The 20784-nt window shown below is 42.5% G+C and overlaps 1 protein-coding gene and 1 long non-coding RNA gene across 8 annotated transcripts in view; one reads left to right on the top strand and one right to left on the bottom strand.

Annotated features, from left to right (window-relative positions):
* Positions 1 to 8582, bottom strand: part of LOC106634211 (uncharacterized) — a 401613-nt gene extending 393031 nt beyond the window's left edge. For both annotated transcript variants that reach the window (XR_008955137.2, XR_008622402.1), the window contains exon 1: positions 8456 to 8582. This is a non-coding gene — a long non-coding RNA (uncharacterized LOC106634211). The remainder of the gene's footprint in view (positions 1 to 8455) is intronic.
* Positions 8583 to 8630: 48 nt separating this feature from the next.
* APP (amyloid beta precursor protein) overlaps positions 8631 to 20784 on the top strand; it is a 284471-nt gene continuing 272317 nt past the window's right edge. The window contains exon 1 of one of the 6 annotated variants that reach the window (XM_008969776.6): positions 8631 to 8949. In XM_008969776.6, coding sequence (XP_008968024.4) covers positions 8893 to 8949 — 57 coding nt within the window. In that variant the 5' untranslated portion in view covers positions 8631 to 8892. The remainder of the gene's footprint in view (positions 8950 to 20784) is intronic. The other 5 variants (XM_008969774.6, XM_008969775.6, XM_055105200.2 and 2 more) reach the window with 5 other exon arrangements.

The raw sequence follows: 20784 nt of genomic DNA, 5'->3' as shown, positions 1-20784 counted from the left end.
TAATCCCAGCTACTCGGGAGGCTGAGGCAGGAGAATCACTTGAACCCGGGGCAGCGGGGGAGGCTGCAGTGAGTGGAGATCAAACCACCGCACTCCAGCCCAGGTGACAGAGCGAGAGTCAGTCTCAAAAAAAAAAAACAAAAAAAACACCTCTTCCTATAGCTAACTCCCACTTACCACCCCCATCATGAACACTCTTGATGTATTTACACGGTTTCTCCTTCGAACATCCTCCTTTTCTTCTTTCTTAATGGTTGTTATCAAATACCCTGATAAAAAACAAAAACAAAAAACCTCCTCTGAAGGTCCCTTATTCACCCTTCTAACGCTACAGGTCTGTAACTCTCATTTTCTTTTTAAAAAATTTTTATTTTTTTAATTTATTTATTTATTTTTTTCAGATGGAGTCTTGCTCTGTCGCCCAGGCTGGAGTGCAGTGACACGATCTCGGCTCACTGCAACCTCCACTTCCCAGGTTCAAGCAATTCTCCCGCCTCAGCCTCCTGAGTTGCTGGGATTACAGGTGCCTACCACCACACCTGACCTCAAGTAACCCACCCACCTCGACCTCCCAAAGTGCTGAGAATACAGGTGTGAGCCATCATGCCTGGCCAAAATTTTTAAATTTTAAAAAATATATTTTACTTTTTGTAGAGACAGGGTCTCATTTTGAGCCCAAACTGGTCTTGAACTCCTAGGCTCAAGTGATCCTCCTGCCTTGGCCTCCCAAAATGCTGGGATTATAGGCACAAGCCACGAGGCCTGATCCTTACTTTTCTTCTGATGAATTCACATATATGTGCACAAATACTTTATACTAAATCATATTTACTGATGTACTTTTTTCACTGTGCCTTTTCTTTTTCTTGCCCAGATATTTTTCTCATATAAACATTAGCTCCTTAATGGGAGCAAATGAACCAGTTTTTTTTTAATTCCCACCCAAAGTGAGAATATAAAAATTTTTTATTGATCCACCAATACTGAACACTTTCATTTCTAATAGTTATATTTAACTGAATAAATTACACACGGGACAAAAATGTTATTTAAGGGATAAAGTTGGGTGTTTGCTCAGGGACAACGTTGTATATTAAATGATTTGGTGCTTTTGTGAATTTATCATCCAAAAGACCATCGTGATGGCTAAATAACAGAAAGGAGAGCTTTATTGGCAATATCGGTTTGCAAACCTGGAAGACATAGTCTTTGGTGTATGCTGAATGTGGTCTCTCTTCAAAAGAGGGGAAGGACAGTTGGGTTTCATGCCTCACAGGGTCTGTTTCACACAGTGGAGTCATACATATTCAGCAGGTTTGGAGGAAAAGATATACATATTTATGAGGGGAGCTGAGTGCATGTGCAATGGGTAAATATGTATGTGACATCCCATGTACACTTTGGGGCAGGGTTTTAGTGTTAAAATGAGGTAAAATTTGGCTCTTTACATCAAAAGGTGAACTACAGGACCCAAAGACAGTTTGTGCACAGCCTCTAATAAACTGGCTGAAACTGGCTTAAGGTCTGCAATTGCTTATCAGAAAAGAATGTTTGTAAGGCTGGTCCTCATTCCAATTAGAGTTGTAGTGGTCTGGGTTGTAAATCACAGGATGGGTCTGATAGTTCCTATTATTAGGGAGTTTAGAGCCATAGAAATTGAGAAATTGGTCATGCCAGCCAGTCCCCGAACCCTAACCCTGTAGGTAACTTTGTTTCCTTAACCTTACAGTCCATCTTAGGTGATAAAGGGGTGTCTGTTTTGGTATCTCACATCACAAATTGTTGGTTGGTTTGTGTGTTTGTTTCATCATTCAGGATGTTGTTTCTTTAGGGAATGTGAACCTGAATTCTCAAGGCTTGTTAGACTGTAATGTTCCCATTCATTTTAGGTTTAGCTCATGCTTCTCTAGCCACAGCCTTCACTTGGATTTTAAAAGTTGAATTACTCATCAAAGTCTCTAGGACACGAAAGACAATCCTTAGGTATGATTTGACCAGTAAAAAAGAGATCCAGCTGCCTTGAAGCATAAGATCCCCTCGGCTCCAATGTCTATCACTAATATTCAGTGTGGCAAGGATCCCAGGCCACAGAGCTGTGGCTTCCTGCAGCTGCTCTGGGGAGTGACTCTCTTGGAGCATGTGATGTGGTCTTCCATTGTGCAGGACCAGCCCAGTGGCATCCTTTCAACACCTCTGGCAAGCAGCCTTTCCAAGCACGGTGCCGTCTGAAAACAGGAGGCATATCTTTCACATCCTAGGCACACGCCCTAGGGAGTGGTCAGGGTTTTGTCTAGTTCTCAGCAAACTAGCTACAGCTCCATCCCTTACTCCCACACTCAAGAGAGATACTAGAATACAACTGAGAGTAGCCTGATATGATGCTAACCTTGAGTTGCTTTTATTTAAATTAAAATAAATCAACCAGGCACAGTGGCTCATGCCTATAATCCCCGCATTTTAGGAGATCAAGGAGGGTGGATCACGAGCTCAGGAGTTTAAGACCAACCTGGATAACATGGCAAGACCCCATCTCTACAAAAAGTACACAAATTAGCTGGACATGGTAGTGCGCACCTGTAGCCCCAGCTACTCTGGAGGCTGAGGTGAAGGATCACTTGAGCCCAGGAGGTAGAGGTTGCAGTGAGCTGAGATTGTGCCACTGCTAATAATTAATTAAATAATTAATTAAATTAATAAATCATGCCACTTTATTAAATAAATAAAACAAGAGTAAATCACTCACAAATCTGGAGCTTTTATTAGCAAAACATTACTTAGGAAATCTAAATAAATAACACGGGGTTGACAGCCATTGTTCTAACTGGCAGCCCCTGGCAAGCTCAAAGCCAGGATTATGCTGGTCACTTAAGTGACAGCTATTGCGAATTGTTGTTCTCTCAAGAAAAAAGAACCGATTTCTATGGTAAACCAGGCACTGTGCTGGGTGCCTTTACAATTCATCACCACACCACCTAATGAAAGGAGCATTCTTCAGAAACTGTAGTGCTCAGGCTTTCTCAAGGCCTGAGTTCTTTTCCACCAGAGCATATTGTTGCCCTATTATCCAAAGTTCTCTAAGGAAGAGAACTGACGTAAGACCCATTCGGCTCCATTAAATCTTCTGGCTACTTGATTGATTTTCATACTCCCTACCTCTGGGGTTGGTATGTACTATCTATTTCTTTCTCCTCTCGTTCTTCCTTTTTATTCCATCAAATACAGGAATATTCTTGTACATTAGTCCTTGCGGCAACCTTGGAATTACTACATTCCTCAAACAAGTTATGGAAGCCAGCTGCCAATATTGGTCCCTCGTTAAACAGTGAATTCTGTTGTTCCATAGAGTTACTACTGAAATACCTAAGCCATTTTGTAAAATATAATTTAGTTGATCTGAAGGCTGTCTCTAAAGCAGTTTTATGTAGTGATTACAGAGAAGGACTAATTTCAAGAGTATTTTATTGTTTAAAAAAATGTAAACATTTTATGGATGCATCAGTGAAGTAAAGACCAATAAATGAAGCAGTAACTTTAATAAAAGGGTAAGTAAAATGTCACATCCTCTGCCTATATTCAGGTCTGTTAGGTATGTGTAGTTAAATGTAGGTAAGTTAGTTGATAATTATTTATTTAAGCATTTCTTTATGTCTACTCATTAAAAAGAAAAAAAAGATGAAAAGAATGTTACTATGTGAAAAACTGCCCATCACTGGGGAAAAGAATTTTATTATGCAAAGCTTCAATGCTATTTACAGTTTAGACTTTTGTAGATATTGAAGGCTGACATTGAGATAAAGAAGTTAATCATGTCCTTCTGTCTTGGAGAAGGTAGAAAGAGAAGAGAATGAATACAATTCAGGATCTACTTCTGGTCTTTGATGAGGAGTTAGCACACGGTTCTGGGAGGAAAGACAGGTTAAGAGGCATGTGAAACTCTCAAATACGTCACTGCGTCTGCCAACGTACATGATACCCAGCAAGCTCACATCTTCATGGAAAGCATGGTAATTCCCAACACTACCGAAAGTCTGGAGTGGCTAAGTAATCCATATATTCAACTAGGAAGCAGCTAAAGAAATATTCTAATTACCTAGGAAGGTTTCTGATTTCAAAAGGACATGAATAAAAAGTAGAAGGAATCCACTCCCAAGGACGGACATCAGAGTAGCTTAAAATGTGAGAATAATTTTAGGGGAATTTTAGAGGTTTGGTTATAGACTTATGTTCCCCCAAAATTCATATGTTGAAGCCCTAACCCCCAGTACCTTAGAACATGACTGTATTTGGGTAGGGCCTTTGAAGAGCTAATTAAATTAAGGCCACTGCGGTGGGCCCTAATATAATCTGACTGGTATTTCTTGTAAGAGGAGGAGATTAGGACACACAGAAATACCAGAGGTACCTGTGCAGAGGAAAGAACGTGTGAGGACTTAGCAAGGGTGCAGCCATCTGCAAGCCAAGGAGACCTCTGAGGATTCCAATCCTATCTGCATCTTGATCTTAGACTTTTCTGGAACTGTGAGCAAATAAATTTCTTGGTTTAAGCCACCCAGTCTGTGATATTTTGTTATGGCAGCTCTAGTAAACTAATACAGATTTTAAATGTCATTAAATGTCAATGTTTAAGCTTTGACAAAATTTTCTAAAGGAAAGTATAAAAGGTCATTTTCTTTCTTTTCAGAGCCTGATGGGTAAGCCAGCTGCATGGGGATCATGATGCAATGCTGATGCAGGACAGACAGAAAGTAGATCTCTTCCATTTCTATTTTTTTTTTTTTTCTGTTGAGTTGAATGATCTTCAAACTGAAAATGAAAGAAAGGTCACTGGAAATAAAGGCCAAAGATGAGTGACAGGATTATAGAATAAGTCTTAGCTGTTCTAAAGAAGGACGTATTATGTACCCCCACCCCCAAATTCATATGTTGAAGTCCTAACCCGACAGTGTCTCAAAATGTGACCATATTTGGAGGTAGGGTCAAAGATGTAATTAAGGTTAAATGAGGTCATTAGCATGGATCCTAACCCAATATCTGGTGTCCTTATAACAAGAGGAGATTAGGGCACAGTAAGACACGGAGGGAAGACCATGTGAGAATACAGGGAGAAGGTGGCTATCTGCAAGCCAAGGAGAGAGGCCTCAGAAGTAACCAACTCAGCCAACACCTCGATTTCAGACTTCCAGCCTCCTGAAATGTGAGGAAATACATTTCTGGTGTTTGATCCATCCAGTCTATGGTAAGTTATGGCAGCCCTGCAGGGTTCATCTGGCTCAGACTTAACGATTGCTTTTGGTGATATTTATGGGGCACAGATAACAGCCTAAACACAAGACGACAGAAACGCGGCCCAGCAGACTATGCATAAAATAGAAATGGGGTATCTGGACCAATTGGAGTCTGCAGTGGGATGCGGTTACTAAAACAGTCAAATGCAACATGAGGCTCCAGGCAGAGTAGTGGGCAACATCTCCCATGTTGCAGCAGTCAGAGCACACTTCGAGTACTGTAAAAAGACAAAGACAAGCCAGAACACATTTAGAGAATGGCCAAGGTGTGGAAGGAACCAGAAACCATGCCATTATGCAACTGTTGAAGCAAGTGCCTGTTTTACCTTGTGAAGAGAAGACTCTAGAGGAAGAAGTAGCATGAAAACCGCTGGCAAATTTGTAAAGATCTGAAGTGTGGAAAAGAATTATTCTGCTTGGTCACTGGGGATACAAGGATATCTGAGTGGGAGTTTAAAGGCGGGGGATGTGAGCTTTAAATGGGATAAGAACATTCTAGTAACCAGAAATGCCCAAAGATAGAATGCACAGTCTGGAGAGCCAGTGAATATCTCACAAATGGAGACACTTGAAACTAGGATGGGGATGCTGTTGTAGGAATTCCAGCAGACAAGTGGTTGTTGGTTCCTTCCCCAACTTCGTAGGGTTATAACTAGGGATGTTCCTGCGTTTTCTGCTTGGAGGATCTGCAAGACACCTCAGGGCAGGAAATGGCATTAAATGCAGAAGAGAGCTAGTGGCTGAAAAGCAAAAAGCCATCAGGATCTCTGAGTAGTGAAGGAACCAGAGAACATGCAGGCAATGTCCATCATTCTGACGCAATCAGCAGCATAATCATCTTCCCCCAGGAACATCTTGACCAGGGAATGTGTCAGTGTGGTGAATTTCAACAGTGGAAAGAGAAACTGCTAAATCTAAGAACTTTAATTTTTATAGATTATGATCTCATCTCTACAATTTTGAATTTCATGCTCAATAAAAGTTCCTTACTCTCTTTTTTTTGTTTGTTTTTGAGACGGAGTCTCGCTCTGTCGCCCAGGCTGCAGTGCAGTGGCGCAATCTCGGCTCACTGCAAGCTCAGCCTCCCGGGTTCACGCCATTCTCCTGCCTCAGCCTCCCCAGTAGCTGGGACTACAGGCGCCCGCCACGACGCCCGGCTAATTTTTTGTATTTTTAGTAGAGACGGGGTTTCACCGTGTTAGCCAGGATGGTGTTGATCTCCTGACCTCGTGATCCGCCCGCCTCAGCCTCCCAAAGAAAAGTCTCTCACTCTTAAAGTTGCCTCCTCGTTCCCAGGGCTGGCTTCATGGGCATGCAACCCTGGAGAGTCTCACAGGCCCTGCGGTGGGAGGAGCCCCATGCTTGGTTTAACGCTCTGCCATTGCCATCTTAAAATTCTTAATTTAATTTTTTTTCTTTTTTTTTGAGGTGGAGTCTCGCTCTGTCGCCCAGGCTGGAGTGCAATGGCACAATCTTGGCTCACTGCAACCTCTGCCTCCCAGGTTCAAGCGATTCTCCTGCCTCAGCCTCTGGAGTAGCTGGGATTACAGGCATGAGTAACCACGCTCGGCTAATTTTTGCATTTTTAGTAGAGATGGGGGTTTCACCATGTTGGCCAGGCTGGTCTAGAACTCCTGACCTCAGGTGATCTGCCCACCTGGGCCTCCTAAAGTGCTGGGATTACAGGCATGAGCCACCAGGCCCGGCCTTAAAATTCTTAATAATGTAACAAAGGGTCTCACGTTTGCATTTTTGCAGTGGACTCTGCAAGATTTGTAGCTTTGGACCACGCTTCTCTTTGCATTCAGATACCTTCTTTTTTGCCTTATTTGCTCATGCAGACCCGGAACAAATACGGAATTGCGGTGGGTAAATGTGGTGCAGAAAGTGAACAACTGGGTTTGTCCTGTCACTTTAGGCTTTTCCCTGCTGTCCCAACTTCATGTCACTTACTTGCTGTTAGATTTGGGAGTTCATTAGCTTCATTTTCCTGATGTATAAATAGGAATAATAGTAACAGCCTCTTTGGCTTTTGTAGGAAGTAAATAACATGAAGCGTATAAACAAATACTGCATGACAAAAAATATTTGTCCTTATTTGTTGAGGACATCCAAAGGACATTCAGGGGTAAAAGTAATCCAAGAGTCAAGACTGAATGCCTAGTGCGGGAAAAGACACACAAGACAACATTTAGGGGAGCTGGTACAGAAATGACTTCCCAGGAAGGAAGTCTGTACCCCGCTGGCTGAGCCATCCTTCCCGGGCCTAGGCACCCTTGTCAGCGCAATGAGCAGGGGAGAGAAGGCAGGCTGCAGTGCAGCCCTCAGAAGGGCCAGAGCACTCCCTGGCTTCAGTCCTTCGCTCCAAGCCCTGTGTGGAGTGGGCTGTGGCTTGGTAACTAAATGCTACTTCAGGTCAAGAGCAGGGGATACATCTGGGCAGTTCTAGAGCATTCTAAACTATCTGGACACTAACTGGACAGTGGACGGTTCGTGTTTAATCCAGGAGAAAGTGGCATGGCAGAAGGTTCATTTCTATAATTCAGGACAGACACAATGAAGAACAAGGGCAGCGTTTGAGGTCAGAAGTCCTCATTTACGGGGGTCGAATACGAATGATCTCTCCTAATTTTTCCTTCTTCCCCAACTCAGACGGATGTTACATCCCTGCTTAACAACAAAAAAAGACCCCCCGCCCCGCAAAATCCACACTGACCACCCCCTTTAACAAAACAAAACCAAAAACAAACAAAAATATAAGAAAGAAACAAAACCCAAGCCCAGAACCCTGCTTTCAAGAAGAAGTAAATGGGTTGCCCGCTTCTTTGCCAGGTCCTGCGCCTTGCTCCTTTGGTTCGTTCTAAAGATAGAAATTCCAGGTTGCTCGTGGCTGCTTTTGACGTTGGGGGTTAAAAAATGAGGTTTTGCTGTCTCAACAAGCAAAGAAAATCCTATTTCCTTTAAGCTTCACTCGTTCTCATTCTCTTCCAGAAACGCCTGCCCCACCTCTCCAAACCGAGAGAAAAAACGAAATGCGGATAAAAACGCACCCTAGCAGCAGTCCTTTATACGACACCCCCGGGAGGCCTGCGGGGTCGGATGATTCAAGCTCACGGGGACGAGCAGGAGCGCTCTCGACTTTTCTAGAGCCTCGGCGTCCTAGGACTCACCTTTCCCTGATCCTGCACCGTCCCTCTCCTGGCCCCAGACTCTCCCTCCCACTGTTCACGAAGCCCAGGTGGGCCGTCGGCCGGGGAGCGGAGGGGGCGCGTGGGGTGCAGGCGGCGCCAAGGGCGCTGCACCTGTGGGCGCGGGGCGCGAGGGCCCCTCCCGGCGCGAGCGGGCGCAGTTCCCCGGCGGCGCCGCTAGGGGTCTCTCTCGGGTGCCGAGCGGGGTGGGCCGGATCAGCTGACTCGCCTGGCTCTGAGCCCCGCCGCCGCGCTCCGGCTCCGTCAGTTTCCTCGGCAGCGGTAGGCGAGAGCACCCGGAGCAGCGTGCGCGGGGGCCCCGGGAGACGGCGGCGGTGGCGGCGGCGGCGCGGGCAGAGCAAGGACGCGGCGGATCCCACTCGCACAGCAGCGCACTCGGTGCCCCGCGCAGGGTCGCGATGCTGCCCGGTTTGGCGCTGCTCCTGCTGGCCGCCTGGACGGCTCGGGCGCTGGAGGTGGGTGCCGCGCCTCGGAAGGCGGGGGGAGGCTGCACGGTGGGGACGCGATACCCCCCAAGACCTTAACCCAAGTCTTTAATGCAGAGAAGCCGGGGGTCCGTCAAGGGGACCCCTCTCCTCTCCGCCCCCGCTTGCGGACGTCCCGCGCATCCCCGCTTTCGGCCCAGCCCTGCCCCAGGGAGTCGCGCTCCGGCCCGCGGAGAGGGAGCGGGCGAGGCGCTGGTCTCCCCGGTTCAGCGCCAGCCCGGGGCGAGAAGGGTAGGGGGCGACCCTGAGCCCAGACCCCGACTTAGTCCCTGCCTTGGAAGCGGGGGTCGGGGGAGGCGAGAGATATTCAGACGGGGGGGAAGGGGAAAGGAGCACGTGGGGAAAACCGAAAACGCAGCGTCCCTGAAGCCAGTCCTCCGCTCTTGAATCGTTGCCCTTTCCTTTCTCTTGGGCCCTGGGGAGGAGGAGGAGGAGTCGGGACAGCCCAGGAAGCTAGGAGCCCCTCGCTTTTCCCTGCGTTCTCCGCCTCGTTTCACCTTCCTCTCTCACCCCCATCCCCCTTCCTTGCTCCAACCTCCTTTCGCGGCTGCTGGCGGCGGCTGCCTGGGTGCGACCCTAGCCCGAGCCGGCGTCGGGGTCGCGCACCGCCTTCCACAGGCAAACTTTGTGCATTTCCGCGTCTCCCTTTTGTGTAACTTGCGAGAAATGGGAGGGGTCGGAGACCCATAGCCACCCCGCGCCTTCCCCAAGTCTGGACGTCCCGGGAGTTCGCTCGCACCCTAAGCTTCTGTCTGAGAGGCAGAAGGTCCGCGGGAACAAAAGCCGCGACACCCCGCCCTCGCCGTGGGCCGAGCCGCGTTAGTCTCAGTGCGCCACCGAGGCTCCCGCCCGGCTCCCTTCCCGGCGCGGCGCGTCCGCCTGGGAGGGGGCAGAGACGCTGCCGGGGCCTCTGGCGGAGCCTCGGGGCCCCTCTGCTTCCCACCCTCGGATCACCTCCGAGGCTTAATTCTGTGCCGGGCTGTAAAGTCCTTGGCGGGGAGGAAATGAGGCGGAGAGTGGGATGTGCGTCTGGAAAGGGCAGTGGCGGATGGTGGGGAGGCACGGGCTCTGTCCTGTGCATCCAAGGAGGCGTTTGTCTGATTAAGGCGCGGCCTCTTCCCTGGCAGCTCTGGGGACTCTGGTTTAGTTCCCCTGGGGGCACAGGATGCTGGGGAGGGTCCGAAGGGTCTTTTTTTTAGGGTGCAGATAAAAGGATCGAATTGAGTGAAGATTAAGACGGAGAAGATGGCGCCTCTGCAGTGCAGCAAAGAAAAGCTGTGTGGAGGCTGCAGCCTAGTGAAATCCACCCACCACTAGGTGTATAACAAGTCTTCCCCATTCATCCAACTCTCGAACATTCAGCTAACGCCCGTGCACAATGACTGTTTTTCTTTACATCTGAAGATGCTTAGAAGTTGTTTGCATGACAGTTGGGCCAGAGGAGGCTGTATTTCACTTCGGTTGGGCTCCTGTTTGGCATCTTAACATTTGCAACCTTCCTTCCCCGTTTTTCCCCTCTTTTCCCCCAGCCTCCTAGTAATTTTCCAAAAGAAAAAAAGCAATTTCCAGACAGATGTTTTCCTGTAATTCCACTGAGGCTGTACAGACTATCACACCATTAGTTTTTTAGTTTCTAATTTGCAAGGTCATTGTACTTTTTTCTCTTCTGATTTTTACCCACAAGTGGCTCAGGAATCACCTTAGGGCTAGTTAAGACAGGTTGTTTTAAGAGTTAAAGAATTTCGTTTTCCATGTTTTAAAAAAAAATGCACTTAACTAAGAGAATTCTGATTTCTCTCATGACTTACTTACATTTATTTGTAGAATTATTCCAGTTTTCCCGAATGGTCTTACTACAGATTAAAAACCATACGTTTAAGGAATTAAAAGCATATGATAACCGTATTTTTGAAGCTTTTGTCAAAACTTAAATAGTAACTTTGTTGAGCAATATTTCTTTCTGTATAAAAAGAGGAAGCATGTAGGCAGATTCGAATTTAGTTTTTGGTCTGTTTAATTGCATTAATTTGCTCTTTCTGCCATCTTTTGGGACCTTTTCAGTAGCTATTGTTAACTCCTTTAAAGGGTGGAGGTGAGATTCACATTATGCCATTTTGCGAAGTGTTGGTAGAAGGGTAGGTAATTCAGTCTACTGAGGTTTGAGGGTGGTTTATCTGGTTCTCTCTGTGTCCACTGAAAAGATGTAATTACGAGTTGACTGTCTTTTATAGAGCTTAGAAAATAGGTCTGCTGCAGGTGGCTGTAGAAAAGAAATGAATAAGGGCAATGATAGTGGGGCCTTGGCTATCGGGGGAAACATGGTTATTATCTGGGTTGATGATTTTGGCTGGTATGTTGATAGAGGTGTGAGTTTAACAAACCCTAATCTATATGATGTTTCACTACCCTAATATTTATTTATTTATTTGTTTTTAAATCTAGCTTCCTCTTAAGTTTTATTTCCCTCTGTTGAGGGTTTAACCTAGTCACAATCATCTTACCTTTGTGGTAGTGCTAATTTATAGTTTATGGAAACCTGCTGCTACTGACTAGTACCTCCCTAAAGGTAGAAGCCGACACACAGAATAGTAAAGCTCAGGTTTGATGGTGATCTGTAAGGAGTCATGGTTCTTGCTAATCGATGAGAAACCATGATAACTGGCAGACTGCAGAAGCTTTTCTCTTGTCACCGTAACCAGCAGAGGCTCCTGAACGACATTTGCAAGGCTATTAGTACTGCGAAGAAGTTACTAGATGGAATAATACTGGTCCTGACTGAGGAAATGAAAAGGAACATGCAAGTTCACGAGGTTAAATGAGGAATGGCTGATTCAAAAAAATTAAAAAGAAATAACGTGATCAACAATATTGGTTTGAAGGAATGGGAGAGGTTATCTTTATGTTAAGTCTTGTTGCTAGAAGATCTCTATTTTATATTACTGCTTTTTGCATACTAGAATCTTCTACAGATATTTGTATGAATGTTGTCAGTCATTCTGGAAATAAGCATAGCTATTACTTGCATTTCACGTGGCCACTAAACTATCAGTGAGAAGTGCATTAAATTCAGTAGAAATGTACATTGTTTCTGCAAATTGTATTACCTTGAGAATCTTACAAAGCATCTTTCATTAATACATTTCTTTTAAAATCTCTATCAATTACAAATGTAAAGATAAACCTGTACAGATGCATTTTAAATTTAAAGCTTCCAGAATGTAAGGTTTAGTTTGACTGCATACCTCATTACCTCCCCTTCCCTCCTCCCTCCCCTTACTCCCAGGAAGTTTGCAGGGTAAATAAAACATGCACATGATAATAAAACAAAGCGGAATGTACTAAAATACCAAAAGGAAAATACAGATTAGGTATACTGAGTAAATATGTTACAGAGAAAACTTCCTGTATTTAAAAAGTAAGGAACAATGGGATGAGATAATAGATAATCCTGGAGCATTTCCTGGTAGTAAATTTCCAGCCAGGTTTATATCCCAGGTCTGGGGATTGGAGGTTAAGTTTCTGCATATACAATATTTGTTTACATTCCTCTCTGCCTCTACCAGACAGACACACACACACACACACACACACACACACCTCTCTGTCTCTTTCTCTCTCTCTCTCTTTCTCTCTCTCTCTCTTTCTCTCTCTCTCACTTGAGTGACAGATGCTGGTGCAGGGTATTCTCAACAGGAGTAGGGAATTCGAAATAAGGAGTTGAGAGGTCAAAGGTAAGGGGCTGAATGCAGGACCAGAGAGCTTCAGTAGCATCTTGATGGGCAGAGTATGAGATGAACAGAGTGATTCTCTGAGTGGCAACGAGGAGGATAGGGAAAAATCACATTTTCTGTTTGTGTTTTGTTTTTGTCTGGTGGTTTTCAACCTCTCTCTGTTTCACTTGACTATGCTTGATTATGAAATCTTTTTTTTTTCTTTTTTTAATTTAAAGATCTCAACTGGCTTTGTTGTGATTCTACATTCAGGCAACACTATTCTGTAAAATAGTATAAATGTTCCGATGAGTTGAACAGAGGAGATTGGCTTTGTAGACAGAAAAGGGCTGAAGAAAACAGAAACAAAAAAATCTTTTCCTTTTCATAGTGAGAGCTCAGATGCAAATGTATGGAGTGGGGATGAATGGGAAATGCTGTCTTTTGCAAACCCTTGGAAACGTTGTCACCCTGTGGGTCTCACAGCCAGTGTACAGATACACCCTCATCTGTACACAGAAGACAGAAGGTGGCAGGGGAAGGAATGAGCACACCCCAGAATGAGCAGCAAGTTTAATCAATAAAATATGTATTTCTTTTTTTATTGTTGTATAAGAAGAAAAGCAGACAGAACTCAAACCCTGAAGCTGATTTTGCAAGTGAAAAGCTTAGTAAAGGGGGAAATGTTATGTAACTATTTTTTCAGTTTAGTGTGGATGGCTTAAGAAATAATTATTACTGTGAGGACACTAGTATTTTTCTTGGAAAAAAACGTTTGGCAAATTTTCCTCTTTAGATTAATCTTGGTTATAGATTATTATTATGCTTGAGTGGTACCTCTTCAGAAGTAGAAATCTAGCAAAAACTGGAGTACAATGATTGCTCTAGGAATAAATTCACATATTTAAATTTAAAAGCCTGGATATGTTCATCAATTAATAGCTTTATGAAACAGGGATGCTTAGTAGATTAGCTAGCTGAGTATTCAAAGAGGGCCACAGAAGTCTCAGGTTCACATGTATTAAATCTGCTGAAATAGAAACCTAAGAGATCATTTTATTTAGGTTTATTTTGTGTGGCTACATGTTGAAGAAACATGCAATAGAGATTTAGCTTGAACCTTGCGAGACTCACAGTATCTTACGAAAGAAGATAGTTAAAATGGGGAAGACGAGAGGTTTTGAAAAATGTCACCTCTGTAGAAAGAACCAGAGTTGTTCTCAATTTATAATGTTGAATTTGATGCCAGGCGTGATGTTAGGCCAATAACACTGAGTCATTGAGTGTTTCTCAGGTATGTAGAGAAGGCAGCATTGCACACTAATCAGGAGAGTTTAGCCCAGGGCAGGAATACATGGGCATAAATTCTGTCTTTGTCTCTTTTGAGCTAGTGACCATGGGCAAGCTTCTGTGCCTCAGTTTTTTCCTTTGTAAAATGGGATGAGTACTTCTAGTTATTGAGGATCGAATTAATATCTATGTTAAATGCTTGAAACAGTGTGTGAGTTAATATATATGTAACCTGATGGCATAGCATAAGCACTATGTGTTAGTTGCTGCTATGTATGGTGATGATGTTGATGTACAATGGGTATATGTAAGTTTCCTGCATAGTTGAAAGTTAAAAATCTAGATGATGTTTCACTTATTGACAAATTACTTATTGGCCAATTAAGACTATTGCAGGAAATTGACAGATTGTTGTCTATGAGTTTGATCTAAATTTAAAAAGCACATGGTATCTCAGATACAATTTTTAGAATACATGTTATAAAATTTCATTTATTAAATATGTATTGTGTATTTCAATTGGTTTTTTGAAAAATGAAAATAATTCATGCTCATTGAAAAATTTAAAACAGTACAGAAATGTGCAAAAAGCATAAGCATTTTTTACACAAATGGGAAATACCTAGTTTTTTTTTTTCTTTTTTTCCACATAACATGGATGTAGACTTTTTTTTTTTTTTTTTTTTTTGAGACAGAATCTCCCTCTGTCACCCAGGCTGGAGTGCAGTGGCGCGATCTCGGCTCACTGCAACCTCCGCCTCCTGGGTTCAAGCGATTCTCCTGCCTCAGCCTCCTGAGTAGCTGGGACTATGGGCACTCGCCACCATGCCCAGCTAATTTTTGCATTTTTTAAGTAGAGATGGGGTTTCACCATGTTGGCCAGGCTGGTCTGAAACTCCTGACCTCAAGTGATCTGCCCACCTCGGCCTCCCAGAGACCTATTTTTTAACGTTGTACACACTGGCAGCTTGCCACAGATGTCTAATATTGAGCAAGTTTATACACTGGCTTGATTATTAACTATTAGTTGGCTATCAGCTATGTGCAAGGAACTGTGAACAAACTTGGTTTAGTTTTCAGTAGAATCTTTGCTAGCAAAACGAATAAACAGGCTTTGCCAATCTGGGTAGAAATGGAAGATTTCAAATGCCAGCAAAAGAATTTTGGTCCTAATATGGAAGCTTGAAGTTATGTTCACCCAAGGACAGGGAAACCAAAAAGCAGATAGCTTGAGAATGCGGCATTTCTCTAGGAAATCAGTTTCAAAATAAAATGAATTTTTTGTTTTGTTTTGTTTTTGAGACGGAGTCTCGCCCTGTCGCCCAAGCTGGAATGCAGTGGTGTGATCTCAGCTCACTGCAATCTCCGCCTCTCAGGTTCAAGCGATTCTCCTGCCTCAGCCTCCCGAGTAGCTGGGATTACAGGCGTGTGCCACTACGCCCAGCTAATTTTTGTATTTTTAGTAGAGACGGGGTTTCACTATGTTGGTCAGGCTGGTCTCAAACTCTTGACCTCGTGATCCGCCTGCCTCGGCCTCCCAAAGTGCTGCGATTACAGGCGTGAGCCACCGTGCCCAGCTGCAGTAAAGTGAATTTGTGTAACCAGCCATGTTATGGCTGTTACATCTTTAAAACTTTATAGTGATCTGCTGTTTAATTGAAATTATATATTTTTTTAAAAAATCAGCATATGTTGCTCAAAAATAAAAGGTTTTTAGCTTCAAAAGCAGGCCAAGGATATTTAAAAGCCTTGAGTGTATGAAACTGGTGATACTGTGGTTAAATGATGATGAACATAGGGAAAAATCAAGAAGCAGAGTCCCAAAGAATTCACATGGGTTTTTGTTAACCAGCTCATGTAATTATAATTGTCCTGTCCAACTAAAGACAAGAAGACAAGAAGTGGGTTCACATATGAGGATGTGTAATGACAGAAGCTATATTTGTGATAAACATCCTGATTACAGTAGATACAGTAAGGAGTGATTAAGATGGTTCCAGAAGCAGGAGTGGAGGGTTCATGAGCAAGGATGAGGAATAAATAGGACAAACATTTTGGAAAAGGGAAAAGATGAATAAGCCTGTTTTGTAAATTAATGGATCCTGATGAATGAAGTGCAGTGATTCCTTAAGGTCTTATTAATGATGGACCCAAAACAGTGTTTGAATCTCTTAATTTCCAGATGGTTCCTCTCTTTTTTTCTTCACAAAGTCAGAAGGTTTTCTTATGAGAAATTTGATTCAACAAGAATAATTGTCACTTCTTTTGTTTTTTGGTGAATTTTTTTTTTTTTTTTTTTGAGACTGAGTTTCACTGTGTCACCCAGGCTGGAGTGCAGTGGCGTGTCTTGGCTTACTGCAACCTCTGCCTCCCAGGTTCAAGCAATTCTCATGCCTCAGCCTCCTGAATAGCTGGGTTTACAGGCATGTGCCACCACGCCTGGCTAATTTTTGTTTTTTTTTTTTTTTTTTTAGTAGAGACAGGGTTTCACTACATTGGCCAGGGTGGTCTCGAACTCCTGACTTCAAGTGATCCACCCACCTAGGCCTCCCAAAGTGCTGGGATAACAGGTGTGAGCCACTGCACCTGGCCAATTTTTTGGTGATTTTGATAGGAATTTTTTTTTTTGCCTGATTCTTTTTTTGAGAGAATCTAATAATTTGTCTCTTATTTAATAATTTGGCTTTCATTAGCTTCCAGAAAGCCACATTCTGTCTTCATTGAAAAATGTAAGGCATCCTAGATGATACAGACTGATAAATTACTTTTCAGCCATAAAGGATACTTATGAGAATAAGAGATCTGTTGCATAAAGAAAAGTCATTTGTATTAAGTGAAGAAATGCATTATTACTCTTGCTGCTTTGCTAAATTTCAAACATTGAATAACTAATATATTTTGACCCCCTGGAGATATTTTACAGGAAGAAAAATGAGAGGTTTAATCCTACTGTTGAGATAGACTTAACGTGTTTTAGACCTGCCCCTCATCCCAAGTTACTACAAACTCATTTGTTTAGTTTTTCCTTGTCTATGTGCTTGTTATTTCACAGTAAAATTAGTGAGGCAACATAAATTTTATTTTTAAGAGAAAGTAAAGAAAATGGCTTTATCCATTAAAGGTTTATTCATCTTAAAAAAGGACTTGTTTTATCTACTCCTACTATTGGATGCATTTTCAAAAGCATATTGATAACTGTGTTTGGTTTTGTTTGTTTTTGGGACAAGTCCTCACTCTGTCACCCAGGCTGAAGTGCAGTGGTGTGATCTGTAGCCGTGGCCTCCTGGGCTGAAGCCATCTTCCTGCCCCAGCCTCCAGAGTAGCAGGGACTACAGGCATGTGCCACCACATCTGACTAATTTCTTAAATGTTTTGTAGAGATGGGGTCCCCACTATGTTGCCCAGGCTGATCTTGAACTCCTGGGCTCAAGCGATCCTCCTGCCTCGACCTTCCAAAGTGCTAGATTACAGGTGTGAGCTATTGTGCCTGGCCAACGTTGTTTTTATAAATATCATTACTCAGTTATTTTGTTTATAATTGAATTGATAGGCTCATAGAATAAAGATGGATAAGCACTGTTTCTTAACCGTATTTATTGATTTTTTTCATCTTTCAAAAAAAAATCCTCATCTACTTCAAAGATTAAGCCTTTAAAACCGATGCAAAGTTTTTGAAGTCTTAGCTTAAGTCTTCAGAGACTAACATTAAAACCCATCATATGAAAAGTCATATGTAGTAGCAAATATTCTCCATCCTGATGCTCTCAATTGCTTATTATGGTTTAACACAAATATAATTTTGTCATTACAGTAAATTAGTTTGAGGATATAACTGAAGAGTACCTAAGAAACTCCCATAGAAATGTGAAAATATGCAGACTAATTATTCTAAGAATAATTAATCATAGATACTTACATATTAAATTGATTAGCAATTTAAAATTAAAGCCAAATTTCTGTGGAAATTAGCTTATTTTCATACACAAAGAAACCTAGATTCTTAGGGGTACAACCAAGAAAGGGCCACTCCTTCATTTCACAAATATTTTCGAGGTCCTTGCCCCCAAGAGGGTAGACAGAATAAAAAGGAGGAAGGAAGTGACTTGGAAAAAATTAAGTTGGGTAAGGAATATAAGAGAATGCTACGTAGAAGGATGTATGTTGTGAATGCGATAGTTTCTGTAGTATTGTCAAAGTTCTCTGATCATTTCAGTATGTGAAGGTAAACTTAGATAACTGGGGGAAGGAACTATATATTTACTACATTGTAAAAGAGTAATTGTAGACAGAAGATCTACTTTGGGTGATTAAATGTTGAAAACAAGTGGTGGGAGAGAGAAGTTAGTGTTGATTGTGATCACACACTTTTCTATACAGTAATTTGTTTCATCACTCATGATAATGCCTTACATTTTGTATGTACTAAATAAATGAGTACTCTAGAAATTCTATGTTGCGGTGATAAAGAATTACGTTCAGATTGAAGATTCGAACAGCTGTGCAACCTTCTCTTAACATTTAAGAAACTGTGAACAAGCATAGAAAGAAGATTAAAGCCTTTTAAATAAGATTCTTTTTTTTCAGCCTCTTTTTGGAACATTTTATTGTGAAAAAGTTTCATAAATACTGTCAATACATCACGTTCAGTCATTTGCAACTGTATTTCAAAAATTCAGTTGGCCTGCAAAAAGAAAAAATGCCTCATTTTTGAAATATTTCATCCATGCCCTGATTGATTGGGACACTTTCAATAGAGGGTGCCTAGACATAATTTTGTGTGAAGAAGTTAGTAGAGTTTGGAAAGAAAATGTGTATTGGAATTAAATTTAGTGGCATCAAAATGAAAATTTCCCTGTCATTGTCTTTTTTTTTGGCTCCTTTTTTGGCCATTTTACAGCTAGTGTTTAGTGTGACAAGGATCAAAATTGGCCCTTTAAAAAAATATATTGAATTCTATTACCTCTGTTATCTAAAAGAATTGTATTTTTCAATTTGAAGGGCTTGAAGCCAATACTACTATATACCATTAACTTGACAGGAATTGAAAATCTAATTGAGGTCATTATGATTAGCCTTGTATCTTGCTAGTATTTTCTCAATCTTATTTTGAATGTTTTGTGTCAAGTGTTAAATCCTCTTATACCACAGAATCCAGAAAATTTAAATGCAACAGAAGTAAAACGAATATAAAAATTCTCTGGTTGTTGTGGAGGGGCGTTCTTGGCTAACCCATAGGGTGTTTGAATGTAAAGGCAGCTTACAGAACTGCTGCTAGTTGAATTGTGGAGGGTTTCACTTTTAAGAGTACATTTGAGACAAAATTGCAATTTTGGAATCACTTGTTCCTGCTTGTTCAGTGAAATAGGAGAGGGGGGAATTCCTGAGGGAAGCTGGGAGATTTCCAGGTGATGATAGAGTAGCCATGTGAGTATTTGGCTGAAACAGAGTAGAAGCAAAGTCTGTTGGACAGAGGTGGCCTTAACACTGAGTATCAATCAGCATGGCCATTAGAGCTGTCCAGGACAAACATAATGAATGTTGTGGTGGCAGAGAGGGTATACTTAAATGAACAAAATTGGAGGCTGACTTTTCTTGTTTCTTGGTAGTTCCTTTCTTTGTATTTGCTATTTGGATACTTCACTTCACTTTTGTGAGCTAGACTCAAAGGTTAAATTTATATCATTGTGAATTTTCTGGGTCATATTGTAGGGACACAGATGGGAAGCATCCCTTCAGTTTATTGAGAGTATTTCTTATGCGCATGTGTTTTTAATTGTATTTATTGATTTAATAAATAGCCGATGAGATGAGAAAAAAATATTAGTGTCTTTTTGTTGCAGAGAAAAAGACATTGGATGCATTCTTAGAATTTATTATCACATGCGAAGTTATTTAGATTTACAAAGCAATCTGACATGTTGACTTCATTGCTCGTTTGCTCATTTCTATCAGAGGTTGAACACAAAGCCAAGCCTAAGCCCGTGATTCTTCTGTGTGCAGATGAGGGGGAAGGTTTAATGCAAAATGTTTAGCTGAATATTTGGATTGTGCATTCCCCTGTTATGTCTCTACTGCAAGTTTTCTCAGGGCATTTGTGATTGACTTCTGTGATGTTGACATTTATTTGGAGTTAGATGTTTAAAAAATTACTAATTTATGGCCTGGTGCGGTGGCTTACGCCTGTAATCCTAGCACTTTGGGAGGCCAAGGCGGGCGGATCATGAGGTCAGGAGATCCAGTCCATCCTGGCTAACATGGTGAAACCCTGTCTCCACTAAAAATACAACAAATTAACCGGGCGTGGTGACAGGCGCCTGTAGTCCCAGCTACTCCGGAGGCTGAGGCAGGAGAATGGTGTGAACCTGGGAGGCAGAGCTTGCAGTGAGCCATCGCGCCACTGCACTCCAGCCTGGGCAACAGAGCGAGACTCCGTCTCAAAAAAAAAAAAAAATTTACTATCTTATTGTTTCTCTCATTTTGAATTTGTGAAATTATTATTCATTTTATGGACATACTGCATGGATTCTGTGTTTCAGTTATGACAGGAGATCTAGAATCTGGGTGGGGCTGTGAGTAAATAGAAAGGTAGCTCAGTCTGTGCCTTAAGGAATTCCGCAGTCCAGTGGAGGAAGAAAGAGACGGAGAAATAATAGGTACAGTGTGCCAAAGGCTATAATAGAGGAGGTACAAACTCTTCCCAGAGAAGGCAGGCAGCATTTGAACTAGGTTTCAAGGATGTGTGAAGGTGAACTGGGGTGGGGAGGGCTTCCCAGACAGAAAAAACAGCGAGGGTGTAGAGTTTCAA

This window comes from Pan paniscus, chromosome 22 (genome assembly GCF_029289425.2).
Source record: "Pan paniscus chromosome 22, NHGRI_mPanPan1-v2.0_pri, whole genome shotgun sequence".
NCBI lineage: Eukaryota > Metazoa > Chordata > Mammalia > Primates > Hominidae > Pan > Pan paniscus.
This window is presented reverse-complemented; position numbering and strand designations above follow the sequence as displayed.